Source organism: Rhinatrema bivittatum, chromosome 2 (genome assembly GCF_901001135.1).
Source record: "Rhinatrema bivittatum chromosome 2, aRhiBiv1.1, whole genome shotgun sequence".
Classification (NCBI taxonomy): domain Eukaryota; kingdom Metazoa; phylum Chordata; class Amphibia; order Gymnophiona; family Rhinatrematidae; genus Rhinatrema; species Rhinatrema bivittatum.
This window is the reverse complement of record NC_042616.1, coordinates 624,081,149-624,100,500: the sequence shown is the minus strand read 5'-3', so window position 1 is coordinate 624,100,500 and position 19,352 is coordinate 624,081,149. Positions and strand designations below refer to the sequence as shown.

General features: G+C 43.4%; 1 protein-coding gene across 1 annotated transcript in view; it reads right to left on the bottom strand.

Annotated features, from left to right (window-relative positions):
* The window catches only part of LOC115083383 (chloride channel protein D-like), a 472,614-nt gene that overhangs the window by 419,709 nt on the left and 33,553 nt on the right, over positions 1-19,352 (bottom strand). Inside the window, exons 4-5 of the mRNA XM_029587184.1 lie at positions 16,981-17,156; positions 7,459-7,551 (exon numbers count right to left, since the gene is read on the bottom strand). Coding sequence (XP_029443044.1) covers positions 7,459-7,551; positions 16,981-17,156 — 269 coding nt within the window. The remainder of the gene's footprint in view (positions 1-7,458; positions 7,552-16,980; positions 17,157-19,352) is intronic.

Sequence of the window (19,352 nt, the reverse complement as noted above, 5' to 3'; positions counted from 1 at the left end):
AAGAGATGGTGGTGTGGTTGAAAGCTCCAGGAACCACCTTCCTTGTCTGGTTTTCCCTGGTAGCTCTCCAGAACCCATAGCTTGGTACCACCAGTGCTGTCCTCCCCATGGCCTGCACAGACCTCCACAGTGACTGAAAACTCCTTATGATTGTGCTGCAGCTTCTTTCCCTGCACAAACAGCAGTAACACCAGCAATGCATCCCACAGCCAACCAGTGGTGGCCTTGCACCTGGATGCCTTGCCCACGCCACTCTGACATGGTGCCATTTGGTCTTCTGACTTCAAGAATCTGATTTGGCAGTAATGGCAGAATGCACTCCTGCCGCCACCACTGGAGGCCAGATCAAGCTCTTTCTGTTAGCGCTGCTGCGGCCACTGGCAGCTTCTTCTACTGCTGCTGCCAGGGACGGACAGAAATTTAGTCAAAGTCAGCATCCAGGAAAAGAGGCTGATGGACTCTGCCTAGGGGACAGGGTGATAATTTGGGGATCCCTGCTGTGGAAGATGCGTTTAACAATTCCTTATTGCATACAACATTCAATCACAGTTAGTCTTAATCCATTTTCTCAGCATTAGAAGTGCCCATTAAGACATGGTGGGACCTTTCAAGTAAGAGCAGGTATTTTGAATATATTAAATTATTTCCTTTCAGTCAAAAACATTTAAGGGATCACAATAAATGAAAATTCCTAGAGCAGTCACAGATTAAGCTGCTATTAAACATTCCATACAAGTAAAGCATGGGACTGTCAGTGTTAAACATTTCCAGCATATGAGTAGCACCGCAATTCTTTGGTGGTTAAAGTACCTTGTAGTTTTATTTTGTCCTAGCAGCAACATTTCAGGATTTCTAAATCAAGTAGAACTGGGCCCTATTAGGCCCACAGTGCCATTGGTCTTTATTTGCAGTTACCCAGGGCTCCCGCCCCTCCCCCTTTTGTCTGCCTCCCATCTATCCCGGCCATCGAAGCAACTGCCCTTTAGCTGGGGTGTATGCACCACAGATCCTTCCAGAACTTGATGTAAGTGTGCCCTTCAACCAGCCAGTAGTCACTATTGAATAATGTTTTGGACTCTCTTCCCCAGGGACTATGAGTGCTGCCTCCCCAGCATCCCCTGCCCCAGATGACCCAAGGAGCAGAAGCCTCTGTGGTGCCCAATTCAAGGTCAATCAATTCTTGAATGGCCTCCATCACAGGGAAAAAATAAGAGGCTTTACGCAAGGAAACCAAAATGGAATTTCTCTTTGGCTCAGACACGGAATCTGTCCCAGGAACCCCGACCATTTTCAAGGTCTGGGAAATCAGAGCTGGCAGTTCATCTTTATGAAAGAACTGTAGCATAGTCCTATATGGTTCAAATCCTGGAGGAATTTCACTATCCTCAAGAGAGTCAGGATCGGCGTCATCATCCGTGCCATCCAGATCTCTATCGGGCAGTCCCGCTGCTGCTGCTCTAGGAGTACTCCGGCGCCTAACAGTAGGCCCAGGCAAGGGTCCTATCTGTGACTCTGCTCTGGGAGCATTGAAAAGGGCTAAGGACTGTGCCTGAAGAAAGGAATGCAATCCCTGGAAAAATTCTACCCATAAAAAAGTAGAAGTTTCCATACCAGGAGGTACCTGAGGCAAATTCACTGAGCTACCTTCCCCTGCTGAAGAACCAGTTAGGGGAATTCCAGAATCAGGTGCCCCAGCTGAAGCGTCTACACAGACCTTCATCCAGCTGGGAAAAAACAGACTTAGTGAAATCAAAAGAATTCTCCCTGAGCCTCCAAACAGCGCTGGCACAAGTTAGCAAGCATTCCTGGCTGAGATGCCCGAATATGACTGGCAGTGCAAAGAGAAAGGTGCTTACATTTCTTAGATATAGGCACCATTAGCTGAGAAGCGACCGGAGGCGAGCGTCTAGCTGGGGTTTGTTTTTTTTTTGTTTGTTTTTTAAACGTCCAAAATCTAGGCATCCAACCTAGGTGTCCAAAAATTGGGCATCCAACATCTAGGTGACTCACACAGATAGGCATCTTAAAAGGCTTCAGTGCACCACAACATTCAACTTGTGCACACAGGTAAGCGTGCAGCCACTAAGGGCACCGCTTAACTTGGACGCGCAGACCACTAGGCCCGACTAAGCATTCAAAAACTGGATGTACAATCTGGATGCACAGCTAGGTGCATACACCGAACTGACAATCCTGTAGAGGGCAGCCTATAGAAGGCATGAGAAATGCCATTGAGGCCTACCACACCGTGCACAGCGACCAAGCCTCAAAGCGGGGCCTAGCCTACACAGACGGGTTAGCACACCAGGCTGCCCATGTCCCTCAACCTCCCTCGGAGCGGGATGAACATTGGAATGGCGCACTGAACAGGAGACCAGGGAAAGGAGGAGGCCCTACGCCAAAAAATCCTCCTTCTCTGTCTCTCCCATACTATATATATATATATATATAAACATATAATTTCTTAGCATACAGTCAGATGAATTCAGAACAAGTGAGTTATGCACCTCTACCAGCAGATAGAGACGGACAAACTGGATATGCAGTTACATCTAAATTTAGTACAGATATGGGGTTTCTCTCCTAGATAGGTGTCCTTTATTTCAGCAATCTGGGCAGAGCTTCCCATGGTGATATTTAAGTGCATAAATGCTCTCCCAGCAGCCTACCAGGAATCCTAGAGGAGGGGTCCTTTTGAGCGGGAGATCGCGCCGGGCCCCCCCCCCCCCCCCCCCGCTGGACCACCAGGTAATTTAAAACATTTGGGGGGGGTTTGGGAGGGTAAGGGATTCGTTTTAAAGGGTCGGGGTGGGTTTAGGGGTTGTTTTGGTGTGCCGGTTTCCCCGCCCTCCCCCCAAATAACTCCCGTACCCGATTAACGATTTTTCACGATAAATCAGGGGAATTTGTATTGTATCGCGCACTCTAACGATTTTTGATGATTTAAAAAATATCGGATGATTTTTTAAATCATCAAAAAACGATTCACATCCCTATTGGAAACAGGATCCTCCGCTTGATTGTCCTCAGTCTGACCCAGTATTGCAACGTCTTATGTTCTTATGGGTCCACTGTGTGCTTCTAGAGAATGACAGTTTATTTTTTAGACTAATACTTTCCATTCCACTTATTGGCCTCAGTCCACTAATGAGTGAGTGGACACAGAACCTGTGAGATGGCTACTTCAGATCCAGGGAACAGAGTGATGTAACTGCCTATAGGATACTGGCAAACTAACACTTAGGGATAATATAAGAACACAACGTTTTTGTGACACTTCAAGGCTGGTTTGTTGTTGGAGAGCGTTCTCCTCTCGTTGGAAGGTTTTCAATAATAATTTGTAAGCGGTTCAGGTTTAGAATGGATTGATATGGATTGAAATCATGAAAGTGTGTTGAGAGGACATACATTGTCAAGTTATAGGTTGTCCCTGAGGAAGCCCTGTTGGAAAAGGGTGAAACAAGGATCCGTTGTTGGACTGGATATGATGAAGGAAACAAACAAATTTCTATTCTAAATTGACTTCTGAAGGACGCTGGGAACAATTTATAGGGAGTACATGGTTAATGTACTTCATTATACGGATTGGAAACTATATGAAGAAAAGTGTTTCTATCATATTAATAATAAGCTTTCTTGATGCGTTTTTGCACTTTTTGAAATATTGTATAAACTTCTATGTGTCAGTGGTGTGTCGGTTTTTAACAGAATGAATGTGAGTATGGGTGTGTGATTTTATGTATGTTATTGTCTATAAAATGGTGAATAAAAATGCTTTTGCACAATTAATTAAATTTAGATTTCTCTATGTGGATATTGTATAGGATACTGGCAGGCAGATGTGGAGGGACAAGCATATACCTACAGTTTAAGGCATACCCTAAGGTGTAAAAGAGTTTGGATAATCAGTCATTGCCGGTGGAAAAGATCTATACTGTGAGTATTTACCTGTATATGTCTGTCATTTTCCATCATGGAATCTTCTGATATGTATGTCTGCATCAGAGGTCTTACTCTGGCATGATGGTGTGGCACTTGCTGTGGTCTCATATCTTGCTTGTGTGTGTCATTTAGACTGACTTTCCCCTCTATCTCTTCCTCGTGTGTGTGTGTGTGTGTCGGTGTGTATTATGATAGTGTTTTCTTTCTCTTTACTGTACATGGTCCTCTGTTTCATGCAGTGGAAAATCAGATTCTATTTCTGTGTTCACGTAGTAGTTTCTCATTGTGCTTATTTTTACTTTTCCGTTCTCATGTTAGGTACATTTTTAATAGTGTTCCTAAGTGCAGAAGTAGCCACATGCTTTCAAGCATGAACAATTATACAAGTTAATTTTGAAGATGAAGTTGCAATGGGACTATGTCTGTATGCATAATTTATTTTATTTATCTATTTAAAAGAAATGTATGTGCTGCCTATACACAATAATAGGCAGCTTACAGTTTAAACATATATAAAATACTAGCTGTACCCGGCCACGCGTTGCCGTGGCTCAGTCTGGTTTAATTTCACAATGCGCATTAGCTCTGCTCCAGCCGTCCCAACTCCCTCCCCCCCTTCCCCGGCGGTGGACGAACTGGCTCGGCGACTCTTTTACTCTTTCCTCCTCCTGTATGTAACTGTCTGGCAGTCCCTACTCCCTCCCCCCTTCCCCAGCAGGGGAGGAACGGGCTGAGCCATTTCTCAGAGCGGCGACTCGTCTGCCCTTTTCTCCTCCCCTCTGTGACACCCAGCACATAGCGCAGAGCTCTATGGTCCGCACATGCGCGGTAGAGCTGCTCTCTACTGCGCATTTGCGGTCTGTCAGTCAGAGCCCATTTATATTGTAGATAGTGTGTGTTGCTTTTACGTCCAACAGATGGTGCTGTTTTTCCCAAAAAGCATGTTTTTACCTGTCACAGGGGTGACATCTATATAATATAGGTATATGTAAACACGCGCGAAATCGAATGCAACGTTGTGTCAAAATTTCAAAGCAATCGGTGAAGAACTTTCGGAGATATAAGATTTTGAACAAACGAACATTTACATTTTTATTTATATACATAGCTAACAACAAACAAAAAAACCCAGAAATAAACCTATTTTAACCCTGAAATGCCATTTAAACATATATAGCCCCAATACTGAAAGCACATTCAGTGCTCGACAGCCAGCCACTAGATAGCCAGATAGTGACTTATCCAGCTATCTCTTAGCTGGCATGAAGGTGGGCCAGCAGATCTGGGCGGCACTACCTAGCCGGATAACTTATCTGACTAAGTAGCGATAGTCAGCCTTAGCCGGATAAGTTATGCGGGTAAGTTATACCTGCCAACAGCAGGTTTAACTTAGCTGGGTATAACTTATCCAGCTAAGTAGCGGCTTGACCGTGTAAATTAACATGTATAATGTCATTATGCATTAGACAAGAGAAAATTCATACTGAGCACAAAGGGTGAGCTGCATGCACAACTCCTTATTTTAAATCCCTAAGTCCTGACTAAGCTTTTGACCCTGTATATCTTCTCCCTCCTGTTTATCCTATCTTGACATTCTTTGTTCATGCTTCTTCATGTTGCTGTAACTCCCTTGTATCTGAATTTCTTGCCACTTCTGCTCATTTCCCCTACCTAGCCAAAGCATACAGCAGCTCACTCCAAAGAGCCGGGGTCCTGCAGACCAGGCATGCCACCATGGGATGCATTTATGCATTCCCTAGGGTTTCCTCTGGAAGAGAAGAGATGCTCCCTATAGCAGGAGTAATAGTATTATGTGCTGCCTTTTTTTTTCTTGCTCTGCACCTGCTGCTTTTTGTGTTGGGTGTGAGACATCCCAGTGACTGCCCTCATTCTCTCTTTAAACCTAACCCAGACTTGCTCATGTTATGCCGTCCAAAGAAGGAGGAGGAAGAGAAGCCTTCCCTTCTCCTCATCAGTGGCAGAATGAGGACTCTAATCCCTACCCCCATCAAAAAAAATTCAGAAGCCCAGCAATCCTCGTTACATCCACCATCACCCCTCAACAGGAAGGGGGAAATGTAGAAATATAGATAAATTATATATGAATACAATCTCTTTGATTAATATCTGGTATCCTTTTTGGCTCTCGTTAAGCATCTTACAGCCTGTGCCTGAATGTGAATGCTTGTGCACAGGACAGGCCCAGATAGTGTACCCTTGTGAGAGTAATTATGAGATAAAGGTATGAATCAAGGGGTATGGTGGACAAGTACGGATGAGTGTGTTGAGATTCTTGTGTAACAAGTGGGGGCCTCGCAAAGCTGCTCTTCAATGGGCAATTACCACAGTGTGCTACAGCCATCGTGATACTATTTTAAAAGTTATCAGAGCCAGCATTTCTGAAACTTGTTCCTGAGACTTCTGATTCCAAGACAATGGAAGCGGAAAGAGTAAAAGAAGTAGTTTAGCATGGGCCAGCCCTCATGAGTTTCCGTGGAAGGAACAGGATCTGAAAAATACATTTTTGCTTCCACAGAAAATAATGGATGCTAAATGAAGACCGGTTGGATTTACTTATGCTCTAAACTAAGGTAAATATTTTCAAGATATAGGTCTTGGAGAAGTGAATGAAAGCTGTGTATCTAGGCAGAGTGAAATAGACTTTGGGGGAGGGATTGAATGTAGAAAAGAGACTAGTAATAGACAGTTTAGGAGAGTTTTTGAAAGAACATTGGATGATCCTTTTAATGCAGTAAATATTTTATGAAAATTCAATATTTGACTAATTACCTCCTACAGGCCACAACTACTGGGGCTGAATCAACCCATTCATATATTTATAAATGATCTGGAAAAGGGAACAAGTGAGGTGATCAAATTTGCAGACAACACAAAATTATTCCAAGCTGTTAAATCACAAACAGGTTGCGAGAAATTGCAGGAGGACCTTGCAAGAGAAGGAGACTGGGCATACAAATGGCAGATTAAATTGAATGTGGACAAGTGCAAAATGATGCATATAGGGAAAAGTAATCCAAACTGTAGCTACACAATGTAGGATTCATATTAGAAGTTACCTTCTAGGAAAAAGAGCAAAGAGGAATTATTAGAAAAGGAATGAAGAATAAAACAGAGAGTGTCATAATAATCTGTATCGCTCCATGGTGAGACCACATCAAGAGTACTCTGTGCAATTCTGAGCGCCGCACCTCATAAATGATATGGCAGAACTGGAAAAGGTGCAGAGAAGGGCTACCAAAATGATAAAGGGGATGGAATGTCTCCCCTATGAGGAAAGGCTAAAGAGGTTAGGGACCTGTGGTTATAGCAGCTGTCAGTCATGCTTATTGTACATCGTTTCAAGGCCACACTGGTCCCTTCTTCAGATGTGACCAATATCTAAAGAAAGTAGTATGTGTTTCTGGAAGCTCATGTACAGCAATATCTCAGCATAATTTTCATGTGAATCCAACAAAACTTATTACAACCTACAAATATATAAAAACACTGACTTACTTATCAGCTGAATTACGAAACCTAGTGAAGAACGGCAATTGGAATCCAAGGGTGTCAGATTTGAACTGGCTCAGTCCACATCCTGTTATTGCTCTAAAATAAAAGTTTGAAAGTTTATTAATACAACAGAAAGCTTACTTGTAACAGGTGTTCTTCGAGGACAGCAGGATGTTAGTCATCACACATGGGTGACATCATCAGATGGAGCCTGATGCAGAAAACATATGTCAAACTTTCTAGACACTTGGACTAGGCACACTGAGCATGCCCAGCATGCCCTATACCAATCATCCATGGACAATCCCTCTTCAGTCTCGTACATAGAATTACAATAAAAATAAAAAATAGGAGAAACCCAACTCTGTAGGGTAGCGGGCAGGTTTCTGAGGAATAACATCCTGCTGTCCTCAGAGAACACCTGTTACAGTTAAGCAACTCTGCTTTCCCTGAGAACAAACAGGACAGAAGTCCTCACACATGGGTGACTCCCTAGTTATGGGCTGCTCCCCAACACAAAAGGGGACCAACAGACACAAAACCAGCTGTCAATGGGCACAACTGCACCGGTGCTGTTGGTAGCAGAGGTGGAAACAGCCTCAACCCAAATAATAGGTCCTAGGTTAGAAGAGTTTGGTTCTACACTACAAACAGGTTCTGGAGGACAGACTGGCTGAACCTACTGTCACATTGGCCATCCCTATCCAGACAGAAATGTGATGTGAAATGAATGTGTGGAGAAAACTCCACATTGCAGCCTTGCAGAATTCCCCCCCAGGAACTGCTCGCAAGTAGGCCACCAATGCTGCCATGGCTCTGACAGAATGAGTCTTGACATACATGACCCCCCAAGATGCAATCCTGTCTGGGCATAACAGAAGGAGATGCAATCTGTTAACTAATTAGATAGTGTCTGTTTGGTAACGTCAATGCTCAATCTATTCTTATCAAAAGAAACAAAAAATTGTGGACTATCTATGGGCTTCTGTCTGCTCCAGATAGAAGGCTAAGGCTCTCTTGCAGTCCAAAATGAATAGTGCTCATTCACCTTGGTGCAAATGGAGCCAAGGAAAGAAAATTGGCAGGATGATTGATTGATTAAGATGGAAATCCATCACCACCTTAGGCAGGAGCTTATGATGCGTACACAAGACCATCCTGTCATGATAAAACTTAGTGTAAGATGGATAAGTCACTAAGGCCTGGAGCTCGCTGACACTGCTCACTGAAGTGACCGCCACCAAAAATATGATTTTCCAGGTCAGGTACTTCAGGACACAGGTGTGTAGCAGCTCAAAAGAAGCTTTCATTAGCTGAGCTAACACCACGTTGAGATCCCAAGACATAGCAGGAGGCCTTAGGGAAGGCTTCAATTGAAGCAGGCCACGCATGAATCATACAACTATAGGCTGTACAGAAATGGGCATACCATATACACCTTGGTGGTATGCGCCAATTGCACTGAGATGAACTCTAACATAATTGGTTTTTAAGCCAGCTTCCAATAGGTGTAGAAGGTAATCAAACAGTTTTTGTTTGGGGCAGGAGAATACATCTCGAGCCTTTTGCTCACACCAAACAGAAAACCTTCTCCATTGCAGTCCATAGGATTTTCTAGTGGAAGGTTTTCTAGAAGCCATCAGGACCTGAGACGCATCCTCCAAGAGATCAAGTGTTGCAGAATTAGCCTCTCAACATCCAGGTTGTGAGCATCAAGGCTGGAGGTTGGGATGCTGCAGCCTGCCTCGATCTTGCATAATACGATCTGGGGAAGTCGCCAGACTGATTGGTCTCCGGAGACCAAACCCCACCCTCTTTGCCCTGGTGGTATGAGCTCAACCGCCCTAGCCATTTAGAGGGTGGAGAGTTCCACTAGCAGTATCTTCTGAGGAGCTACTGGCCCCCAAAATGAGCACGGAGGGCAATTTGGTGGGAGACCCACTAGGATCAGTTGGTACCCTTGCTGGATAATGGAAAGAACCTACTGATCCAAAGTTATACTGGGCCACTAATTCATGAAGAACCGCAATCTGTCCCCGACCAAGGGTCCAATGTCCCAGGTATGGCCAACTAGCCTATGCTCTTTACAACCCAGTCAAAACCTTGTCCCTATTGCTGACTGAGGTGCTGGCTGGGGCTTGGGGGCTCTCTGCTGCCTGGAATGGCTACGGGAGCCCTGACAGTGTTGATGGGAGTGAGGGGACAGAGGATAGTACTTCCTTTGGTGAAAGAAAGACTTCCTTTGTCCCTGTCTCACTGGCCTCCTAGATGAGGAGAATGGGTCCAGAGTGTTGGTGGAGAGCTGTTGGAGTGTTTTATGGTGGTCCCAAAATTGGGCCATGGCATCCCTCACCCTATCTTCGAAGAGATTCTTCCCAGTACATGGCATGTCGGCAAGTCATTCCTGTACCTCTGGTTGGAGATCAGAGGCCCACAAGCCATGCCTTTCTGCAGGCACCGATTACGGCTGCATAGACTCTCAATGCCATCTCAAAAACATTGTAGGTCACTTGGACCTTCTGTATTCTGTACTCCAGGCCCTTATACACCAGTGACATGAGGGTGTCCTACTGCTGTTGAGGCAGCTGCTCGTCCACCTCCCTCATTAGCTTCCAGACGTCCCACGAGTACTGGCTCATAAACAGCTGGTAGGAAGCAATGCGGGCAATAAGCATGGCGCTTTGAAACACCTTACTCCCAAGAGTGTCCATCGCTCTGTGGTCCTTCCCCAGGGGCACCGAGGAATGAGTCCAAAAATGCTTGGCCCTCTTGACAGCAGATTCATCCACCACCAACTGGTGGGGCAGCTGACACTTGGCAGATTTCTGGACGAGGTAAACCCCATCCACCTTCTTATTAACAAGAGGCACTATGAGGAGTTATTCCCATATCCTCAGCAGCAGCTCCTTAAGGATTTCGTGCACCTGGACTGCCATGATCTCCTTAGGAGGCGCCACGAACTAGAGAATCTCAATCATTTTATGCCTCATATCGTCCTCCATTAACAACGGAAACGGGATGGCTTCTGCCATCTCCCTCACAAATCCTGTGAAGTTCAAGTCCTCAGGTGGAGACCTCCTTCATTCTTCTGGAGAAGGGTCCGATGGACACTCAGAGCCCTTGGAGGTGGACTCTGAAGCATCATGCCCTCAGAGCTCATGGGGTCCTCATCCTCACTGTAAGCTACAAGGGATGAGACCCTAGGTGCTTGGCCTTCGTCCAGAGATGCATGCGCCAGTAAAATTGAACAGGGGACTGCAGGCCTCAGCATCTTTGCCAGCCCAAGTGAAGCTTCCTCCTCAGAGGAACCAGCAATAATCACTTTATTGGTAGGGGGAGGCCTCAGTGCCCTGCTGGGCACCGATGCCAGCTGGATTGGTAACACACCAATAAGCATATTGAGCTTCTCTCACAGCAGTGTGAGGACAGGTGGCACCAAGTCCAATGCCTTGTATAGAACTAAAGTCCTACAGAACCAGCTGGACTTGGCGCTCCAGCTCCTCCTCAAATTGCCAATGCCAACACCGACTGAGAGGAAGGATGGGTGGCCAGATCTTCGAACTCGCAAGGTGGATCGGTGACTGGAATTGTGACCAGGGAAGACCAATGAGGACCCCTGGCACCTATGGAGGACTGGCACTCCTCGCCATGGGGTTGCTTCAGGGTCATCGTGGCATGAGCTGGTACATCCCTATGCCTGGCACCGGGCATCAACGGGGACTGGTGCTGATGCTTCTCCAGCTTCTCTCAATGCTCAGCCCTGTCCTTCCCCGGTGTCAAGGCTGACGAGGAACCCAATATCCTCGGCCTGGAGGAGACTGACAGTGGTCTGCCTCTGGCACCCCATCCACTGACAGCATCGACAGAACTGACGGTCCCGCCGATGTCGATGGTGCGGTGTCCATCAGTGTGACTCCCAGGTCCATCGATGCCGATGGCTCAGACTTTTTCGACCCAAAAAGCTGTTCCATCTTGTCGAGTTGAAGCCAGCATCCCTTTGGGACCATTTGGGTACATTAAGTGGCAACCCCGGATGTCATGTAATGCCTCCAGGCAGAGGGCATACATCTCATGAGTATCAGTGATGGACATGGTCCTCAGGCAATGGGGACATCACCGAAAACTGGATGTGGCCATGTCGGGACAAAACAAAAGGGCCGCAAAAACGAAATCGATGGTGGCAGGCAGCGATGGCAAGTGGGCCCCGAGGCATTGCCACCACAGGGGAATAGATGACGAATGGAAAGTTACCAGAATCACCAAAAACCCTAACTAAGAACACTACAGGGAGGCACCGAGAGGGACCTGGTGACAGAAAAGTGAGAAATCCCACAAAAAAATGCGAGAAAAAGAGGAAAGTTTTCCACAAGGCCAAAAAACAGCTAAAAGTGAGCTCACTCACACCACAAGGCTTAAAGCTCCACAGAAAAAGAGAGACTGGAGACTGACCCCACGGAGACGCGTGATATAAGGCATGCTGAGCATGCTCAGTGTGCCTAGTCAAAGTTCTAGAAACTTTGACATAGTTTTCCGCATCAGGGCTCCATCTGATGATGTCACCCATGTGTGAGGACTACCATCCTGCTTGTCCTTGTAGAAAGGGGATAACCTGCAGTTACTACCCTTAACAGAAGGCATGTGAGGGTAACCTGCATGTAGTGGCAGACTGGATGGACCTTGGGTCTTTATCTGCTATCATTTACTATATTTACTATATGTTAGGTGTTGGTATAGCTGAAATGTTTTTGCTTATGTAGGGTACCTTTGGATCCCTCATTATTTAAATTGCCTTTAGTTCAGTTTAGCACTTTGCTGACCATCCCTTTCTGATTCATCTTTAAGGTCAATCTGGATTGGGCAGTATTGCCAATAAAACCAGGCTGTGCACATGCAGAGGTGTGGTTGTTGCTTTATTTTGGAGTAAGACAAAAGAGAATATCAGTGGTCCCCAAATTCAGGTTCCGCAGCCTGTTCAACCAAGGGGAAAGAACTCTGTCCTTGTCAGCCTCCTCACGGAGCTGGGAAGAATGGTTCTGGGAAGAGAAAAGGAGTTTTTGGGAGCATTTTATCTTTTGCAAAAATTTATTTTTGAGATCTGCACTTGCCGAGCAGGGAAGTTCCCCTGTCTATGGGAGGGTAGGAGAATGTGCTGCTTGTCCCTTTGGCTTGAAGTGGCTTGAAAAGGAAGAAGAATTTTGTGAGAGTTTGTTAAGTTTTTGGGAGGAATCTTTTAACCTCCATTCCTGCCCTCCAAAGGAAGGAGAGTTTTAATTTATTTTATTTTGTATTGCGGCTTTCTGTCACCAGAAGCTCAGCGTGTGGAGTTCAACATCAGAGAATAAATAGGGGATCCTTGTCCTCCTAACAGCCTGTTCCCTAAACCTCCAGCATGGGACTCTTAGGGTTTCCAACAAAAAAGAACACTGGCTCAATGGGACAGCACTGAGAAACGGCACTATGGACTTTTTTTGCTCCATATGAGCATTTAATGAGGATTTATTTCTTCAAATTGGACTTTAAAGTATTTGTGGTTACAGTAAACATTTTGTTTGAACATCCAATTCAAGTGTACACCCTGTTTCTTCTGAGTTAAAGAATCCCTCAAGCATGAAGAATGAGAGGCTGTTCCCAACCCTGTGAACCAGAGGTGCATCCTCCTCCCCCCCCCCCCCCCCCCCCCAAAGAACCCCAGCGCTCTGGTGGCCCATTGTATTTATTTATTTATTTATTACATCCATTTATATTCCGCTCATTTTCCAGAATACCTGTTCTGGGTGGATTACAGAATAAAACATAAGATATATACAAAAATAGCATCATCATATGTAACATAATTGATTATAAAACATGACATTTATAACAAAATTACTTTCAATAAAATACAGTAACATTAATTCAGCATAACAATCTTTAAAAATAACTCTCCAAGAAATACCAAAAACACACTCGGGAACTGAATTTAAAATATCTGTTCAAGTTTACTAAAAAAGATGAGTCTTCATATTTTCCTAAATTGTTTTGGGTCTTTAGTTTGGCGCAGTGATGGTGGAAGAGTATGCCACAGTACTGGAGCTACTCTATGAAAAGCTCGACTACAGATGACTGAGAGGTCTAGAATGGGTAGATGGGAATCGGTTATTTACTCTTTTGGATAATAGAAAGACTAGGGGGCACTCCATGAAGTTAGCATGGGGCACATTTAAAACTAATTGGAGAAAGTTCTTTTTCACTCAACGCACAATTAAACTCTGGAATTTGTTGCCAGAGGACATGGTTAGCGCAGTTAGTATACCTGTGTTTAAAAAAGGTTTGGATAAGTTCTTGGAGGAGAAGTCCATTACCTGCTATTAATTAAGTTGACTTAGAAAATAGCCACTGCTATTACTAGCAACGGTAACATGGAATAGATTTAGTTTTTGTGTACTTGCCAGGTTCTTATGGCATGGATTGGCCACTGTTGGAAATAGGATGCTGGGCTTGATGGACCCTTGGTCTGACCCAGTATGGCATGTTCTTATGTTCTTATGTTGTGAATCGGAAAGGAAAGGAGAACAGGGAATAAGATTGGCCCCAGGGACAACTACTGTGCTCCTGCATTCCAGAAGGTCCCAGAAAAGGGGGTTACACTTACATCATTCATACACTGCTGTATATGTCTAATAACAGTATAGATCTGGTAAGTAATAGTAAAATAAGAGGGCCAGTATCTTGAGACCAAAGATTCCTTTAACGATGGCGCACATACATGCAGAGAAGTACAAATCAGGACAAGGGTATCAAGGAATAGATCTGATCAACTGCCTCTGTTACTTTAATAATGGAATTAATTCATTTCTCAAGTGCAAATACTGTAAATGGCACTGGAAAGGGAAATTGGAGTTAAGAAAAAACACAAAATTACAGTAGATGTTGCTTACAAAACTACTTACTGTAAAAACATTCTGAAGACAAACACTTCTTTTCATAGTCTCAAAACATAGCTTTCTATGGAACTAATTCCTGTCAAAAAAGCTTTCTGCTTATGTGAACATTCTTGTCTAGTCTTGATCTTTCAAGAGCAATTAATCACAAAGTGTTTCCATCCTATTTGTATGTATCTATAACAACAGATTTATGTGTTCATACATACACTGTATAAAGATGTGGTGGAACATCTTATGAGGATGAGACTATCTTCATTAGTGTTAAAAAGGGCTCACACATTCACAGAATGCACAAGCAAATACACATCAATATAATTGTGTTTCCACAAGCATTGCCAACTGGCTCCAGTTTGTCAGGACAGGTTGATCCAGTCCTGGTTTTACAACTCTGCATGCAGGTACTTATAGTCTTGATTTTCTGGGAATGCATGCAATTGGGTAAAACCAGGACTGGATCAACCAGTTCTGAATATCTGGAGCCAGTTGGCAATGGGGTAAAACCAGGACTGGATCAACCGGTTCTGAAAATCTGGAGCCAGTTGGCAACCCTAGTGTCCACCATACATAAAAAATTATTTCGCCATTCTATACCCTCTTGGACACCACTGTAAATTATGTATGTATCACAAGGTATTCTGCTTTTGGCTTCTTGAGACAAAAGAATGAAAGCAGACCAGGTAATAAAACTAAGCCTCAGAGAGATCCTGTCAGTACCTCAGTCGTTTGTGTCAGCCTGTATTTATATGAATGGGTGCCATTTACATTAGTTGCTAGCTCCTGTAGTCAGGACTGAAAGAAAATTCATTAATTTGTTTTCTGGTGGATATAGTGAAGATGAATAAGAAAGTGGATCTTATATATAGTATAACTAGAATAGACACTATGGAATTTGTAACTTTTGAGGAAATAGTACTGTAACGAGGGATTGAAGTGCAAAAGAATGGAAGCATGTTCCCTAGGGCCCTGGAAGCTCTCTTCCCTCTTCACCTTTCCTCTCCCTTCCTTTTCATCTTTTATTCCACCTCCATAACCCCATCTGTGTAACCCTGTCCTCCCTCTCTCTTTATCCTCTTCTCTGTCATGCACACCCTCTCTAGCAATCCTGTTCCCTTCCCCCCTCCTCCCTCCTCCCTCTAGCCTTCTTTCCCACTCTCTCTTACTACCTCCTTCTGTTTCTTTGTCACTACCCCCACCCCAACCTTCCTCTCGCACCACTCAACTGGCACTGGTAGACCTTGCACTGTTCCTGTGGTGTTAGGAGATCACAAGACTAGCACAGGTGTTAGTGCTCCCATGAGGCTGAACTCAAGTGAGTTATACAGCAGAGAAGAGTCCGTTCTTTTAAGGTCGACCCTCTCCTTCTGACTGATATGAAGCAGCATAAGAGCTGAAGGGATGCAGCAACAACAGCCAAAAACTGGAACAAAATACTGGCACCCTCTACTCTACGTCCAGCTTTAATTGTAACAGGGAGTCTCACCAGCCTAGACACAGCCACGTGGAAACAGATTTTTGCTTTTGTGGAAAAAAAAAGGTTTGCTCCTAATAATGAAGGCAATTTGCCAGCTATGACAGGAATTCACTGATGAGAGATGCAGATTATACTATTTCATTGTACTCACAGTATCATTTGCTGGAGAATTATTATGTACCTGCAGCTACTGGAAGTTGAAAATTAAAAAAAAAACAAAAAAAACCCAAGCTTCCACAGAAAAAATTGTGCAAGCAAAAACTTGTGCCAGAAGCACTTTTGTTCAAGCCTTAAATGTATCCTCATGGACAAAAGACCCACACAGTGCTTGTGGCACAGGTTCTTGCTTGTACTTATTTTTTTCTGTGGAATCTATTTTTTTCCTTTCCAAAAGTTGCAGGAAATGAAAGTCTTGGGCAAAAAAAAAGCCTACTATTTGAAACTTGTGCAGGCAAACTGACATTAAGATTTTCTTGCCTGATCCTTAAATCTGGCTCTGAGTTTCTCACAATTTCCTCTTCCTGACTCTCTTCAGCCTTATGTTTGTTTTCTCCCTTGATTTACTTTTTGTTTAATAACCCTGACAAATGCATTTGTTATATAATTGTACACGTTAAAGGAATAAAAGCTGTGGGTATTTCACAACCATGGTCTTCTTTCAGCAAGGTCACTCTTTTGCTGTTCATACCCTTTCTGTATCTCTATGATGTATGCACAGAGGTCTGATGATAATCAGTACAGCAGCACCCTGATTTATTAAGTAATGTAGAGGCTGGTGTAGCTAAGTTTACAAAAGCTTTGAATACATGTTGCTGCTCAGAAATGAAATAAAGATTAGTAGGACATAAATATTACTACTTCTGCTACCACTACTAATCATTTCTATAGCTCTACTAGACATATGCAGCTTTGTACAATTTATAGAAAAAAGAGACAGTCCTGTTCCATGGAGCTTGCAACTAGTTGAGACATATAGGCACAACAAAAAATTTTCTAATCACTTTAATGTCAGAGTAGAATATGTCTGATGAATGGGCATAATGAACAACATTAGTTGTACTGCTACCAAATTAGAGAAATGATGGGGTCAGTATATTAGAAAGGAAAAAAAATATTACAATTGATTCTTACCCCAAGTGAATCATAGGACCTTCTGGTCCACAAAAGAGTCCAGATGCAATAGCCAGCACACAAGAAAAGAATGTTCCAAAAAAGGTCTTTATATTAAAAATGTGTTGCATTGAAGCACCGTTGAGAAACCCAATGACTTCTGGCAGACCACTTGGCGAACCTGAAGGACATAAAAACTATAGAAAAAAGTCTCAGGTCAATAAAAAAGTAATAAGTTTGCACAGATCCCATTGCACATATCCCCATGAGCAGGTTCTGGTAAGATGGCGGACTATAAATCTTGTAATAAATAAATAAATGCATTAGCACAATAAACTACAATTATATCAAAATGTCCTTTTTATACAACTTTAGAGCCGATGGGGCTGGTGGTCTCTTTCAGTGGAAGTTTGCAATAGATGCTAATGAGCTCCACAGCAAACTTTTGCAAGAAATTTAGCTAAAGTGCTCATTAAGATATAGTTATCATCTTTGCGAAAACCAGATTGCAAGATGATTTTGCCTGCCAGTTTCCACTTGATTCTGAATTAGCTTTGCATGATATGACATCACAGCTGTTCGTTAACTCAGAATTTTAGTAAACTTTCACATTTAGTGACTGTGAATGAAAGTTTACTATTTGCAAGGGGGTGATTTTGTGACTGGTTTTGCTATAGGGACCAATATTCGAAAGAAAAACACAAAATTTCAGCATTATGGCATATTTTAGACAAGTTTGCATGTTTTTTCACACATTGGCTCCTTTAGCAAAAAATAACTATGCAGCTTAGTGTATGTGCCTCCTTGTTTGGAAAATTTTCAGAAAGGTGTGAATTCAGCTCTTACAATGGAAAATGTTACTAGTAATCTACCAAACCTTAAAATTACCATGCTTATCAAAGTGGACTTTGCTGCACCAGAATTATATTTATACTTTTTTTTAGAAACATAAAAACATGACCGCAGAAAAAGACTATATGGCCTGTCTAGTTTATCCATCTGCCCACTACTTTAGGTTTACAATTCCCATCACTCCCTCAAAGCTCCCCTATATTTATCCCATGCTTTTTTGAATTCAGATTCTGTTTTTGTCTCCACCATTTCCAGTGGGAGGCTGTTCCATGCATCCACCACCCTCTCTGTAAAGAAATATTTACTGAGATTACTCCTGAGTCTATCCCCCTTCACTCTCATCCCATGACCCCCTCAATTCTAGAGGTCCTTTTCATTGAAAGAGGCTCACTTCCTGTGCATAGAAACCTTTGAGATACCTGAATGTCTCTATCTCCCCTACCTCACTTTTCCTCTACAGTATACATGTTTAGACCTTAAAGTCTAACCCCATATGCTTCAGAACAAAGACCATGGACCATTTTTGTAGCCACCTTCTGGACCAATTCCATCCTATTTATATCCTTTAGAAGGTGAGGTCTCCAGAATTATGCACAGTATTCCAAGTGAGGTCTCCCCAGAGACCTATAGAGAGGCATTGACACCTCCCTTTTTCTGCTAACCATTCCTCTCCCTATGCAACCAGCAGCTTTCTGGCTTTTGCCATGGCTTTATTCATCTGTTTGGCCACCTTAAAATCATCAGGTACGATGATGCCCCAATGTTTCAGGCTTAGAAGCATTTCACCTCCAATACTTTACCACTCCCCCTGGTTTTTTTTGTAGCCTAAATGCATTACTCTGCATTTTCCAGCATTAAATCTTAACTGTCAGACCCTAGTCCTTTCCTCGAGCTTTGCTAGATCCCTTCTCATGTTTTCTACACCTTCCTAGCTCACTACCCTGTTACAAATGTTGGTATCATCTGCAAAAGGCCAAACCTTTCCTGACAATCCTTCCACTATGTTGCTCACAAAAATGTTGAAAAGAGTCAGTTTGAGGACTGATCCGCGAGACACACCACTAATACTGCCCCCTTCCTCAGAGTAAATTCCATTTACCACTACCCTTCGTCTCCTTCCACTCAGACGGTTTCTAAACCAGTCAGTCACTCTAGGTTCCATACCAATGGCACACAATTTGTTTACAAGTCTCCTAAGCAGAATCATGTCAAAGGCCTTGGTGAAATCCAAGTACACTACACCTAGTGATCTCCCTTGGTCCAACTCTCTTGTACCCAAAGAAAATAAATGTTAATATTTTATGTCATTATGTTAATGTAATTAGTATTCTAGATATGTATAGCTTTCTTTTCTCTGTTTTATTATTTGAGCTGTAATAAGAGTTCTATTCGCAATATTAGCCAAGGGTTAAAACCGGATGCTTTGCACTTGGAGTGGAAAAGTAGCCTAATGGTTAGAGCAGCAGGCTGGAAGCCAGGGATCATATCCCACTGCTGGTCCTTATGACCATGGGCAAGTTGTTTTGCACACCATTGCCTCA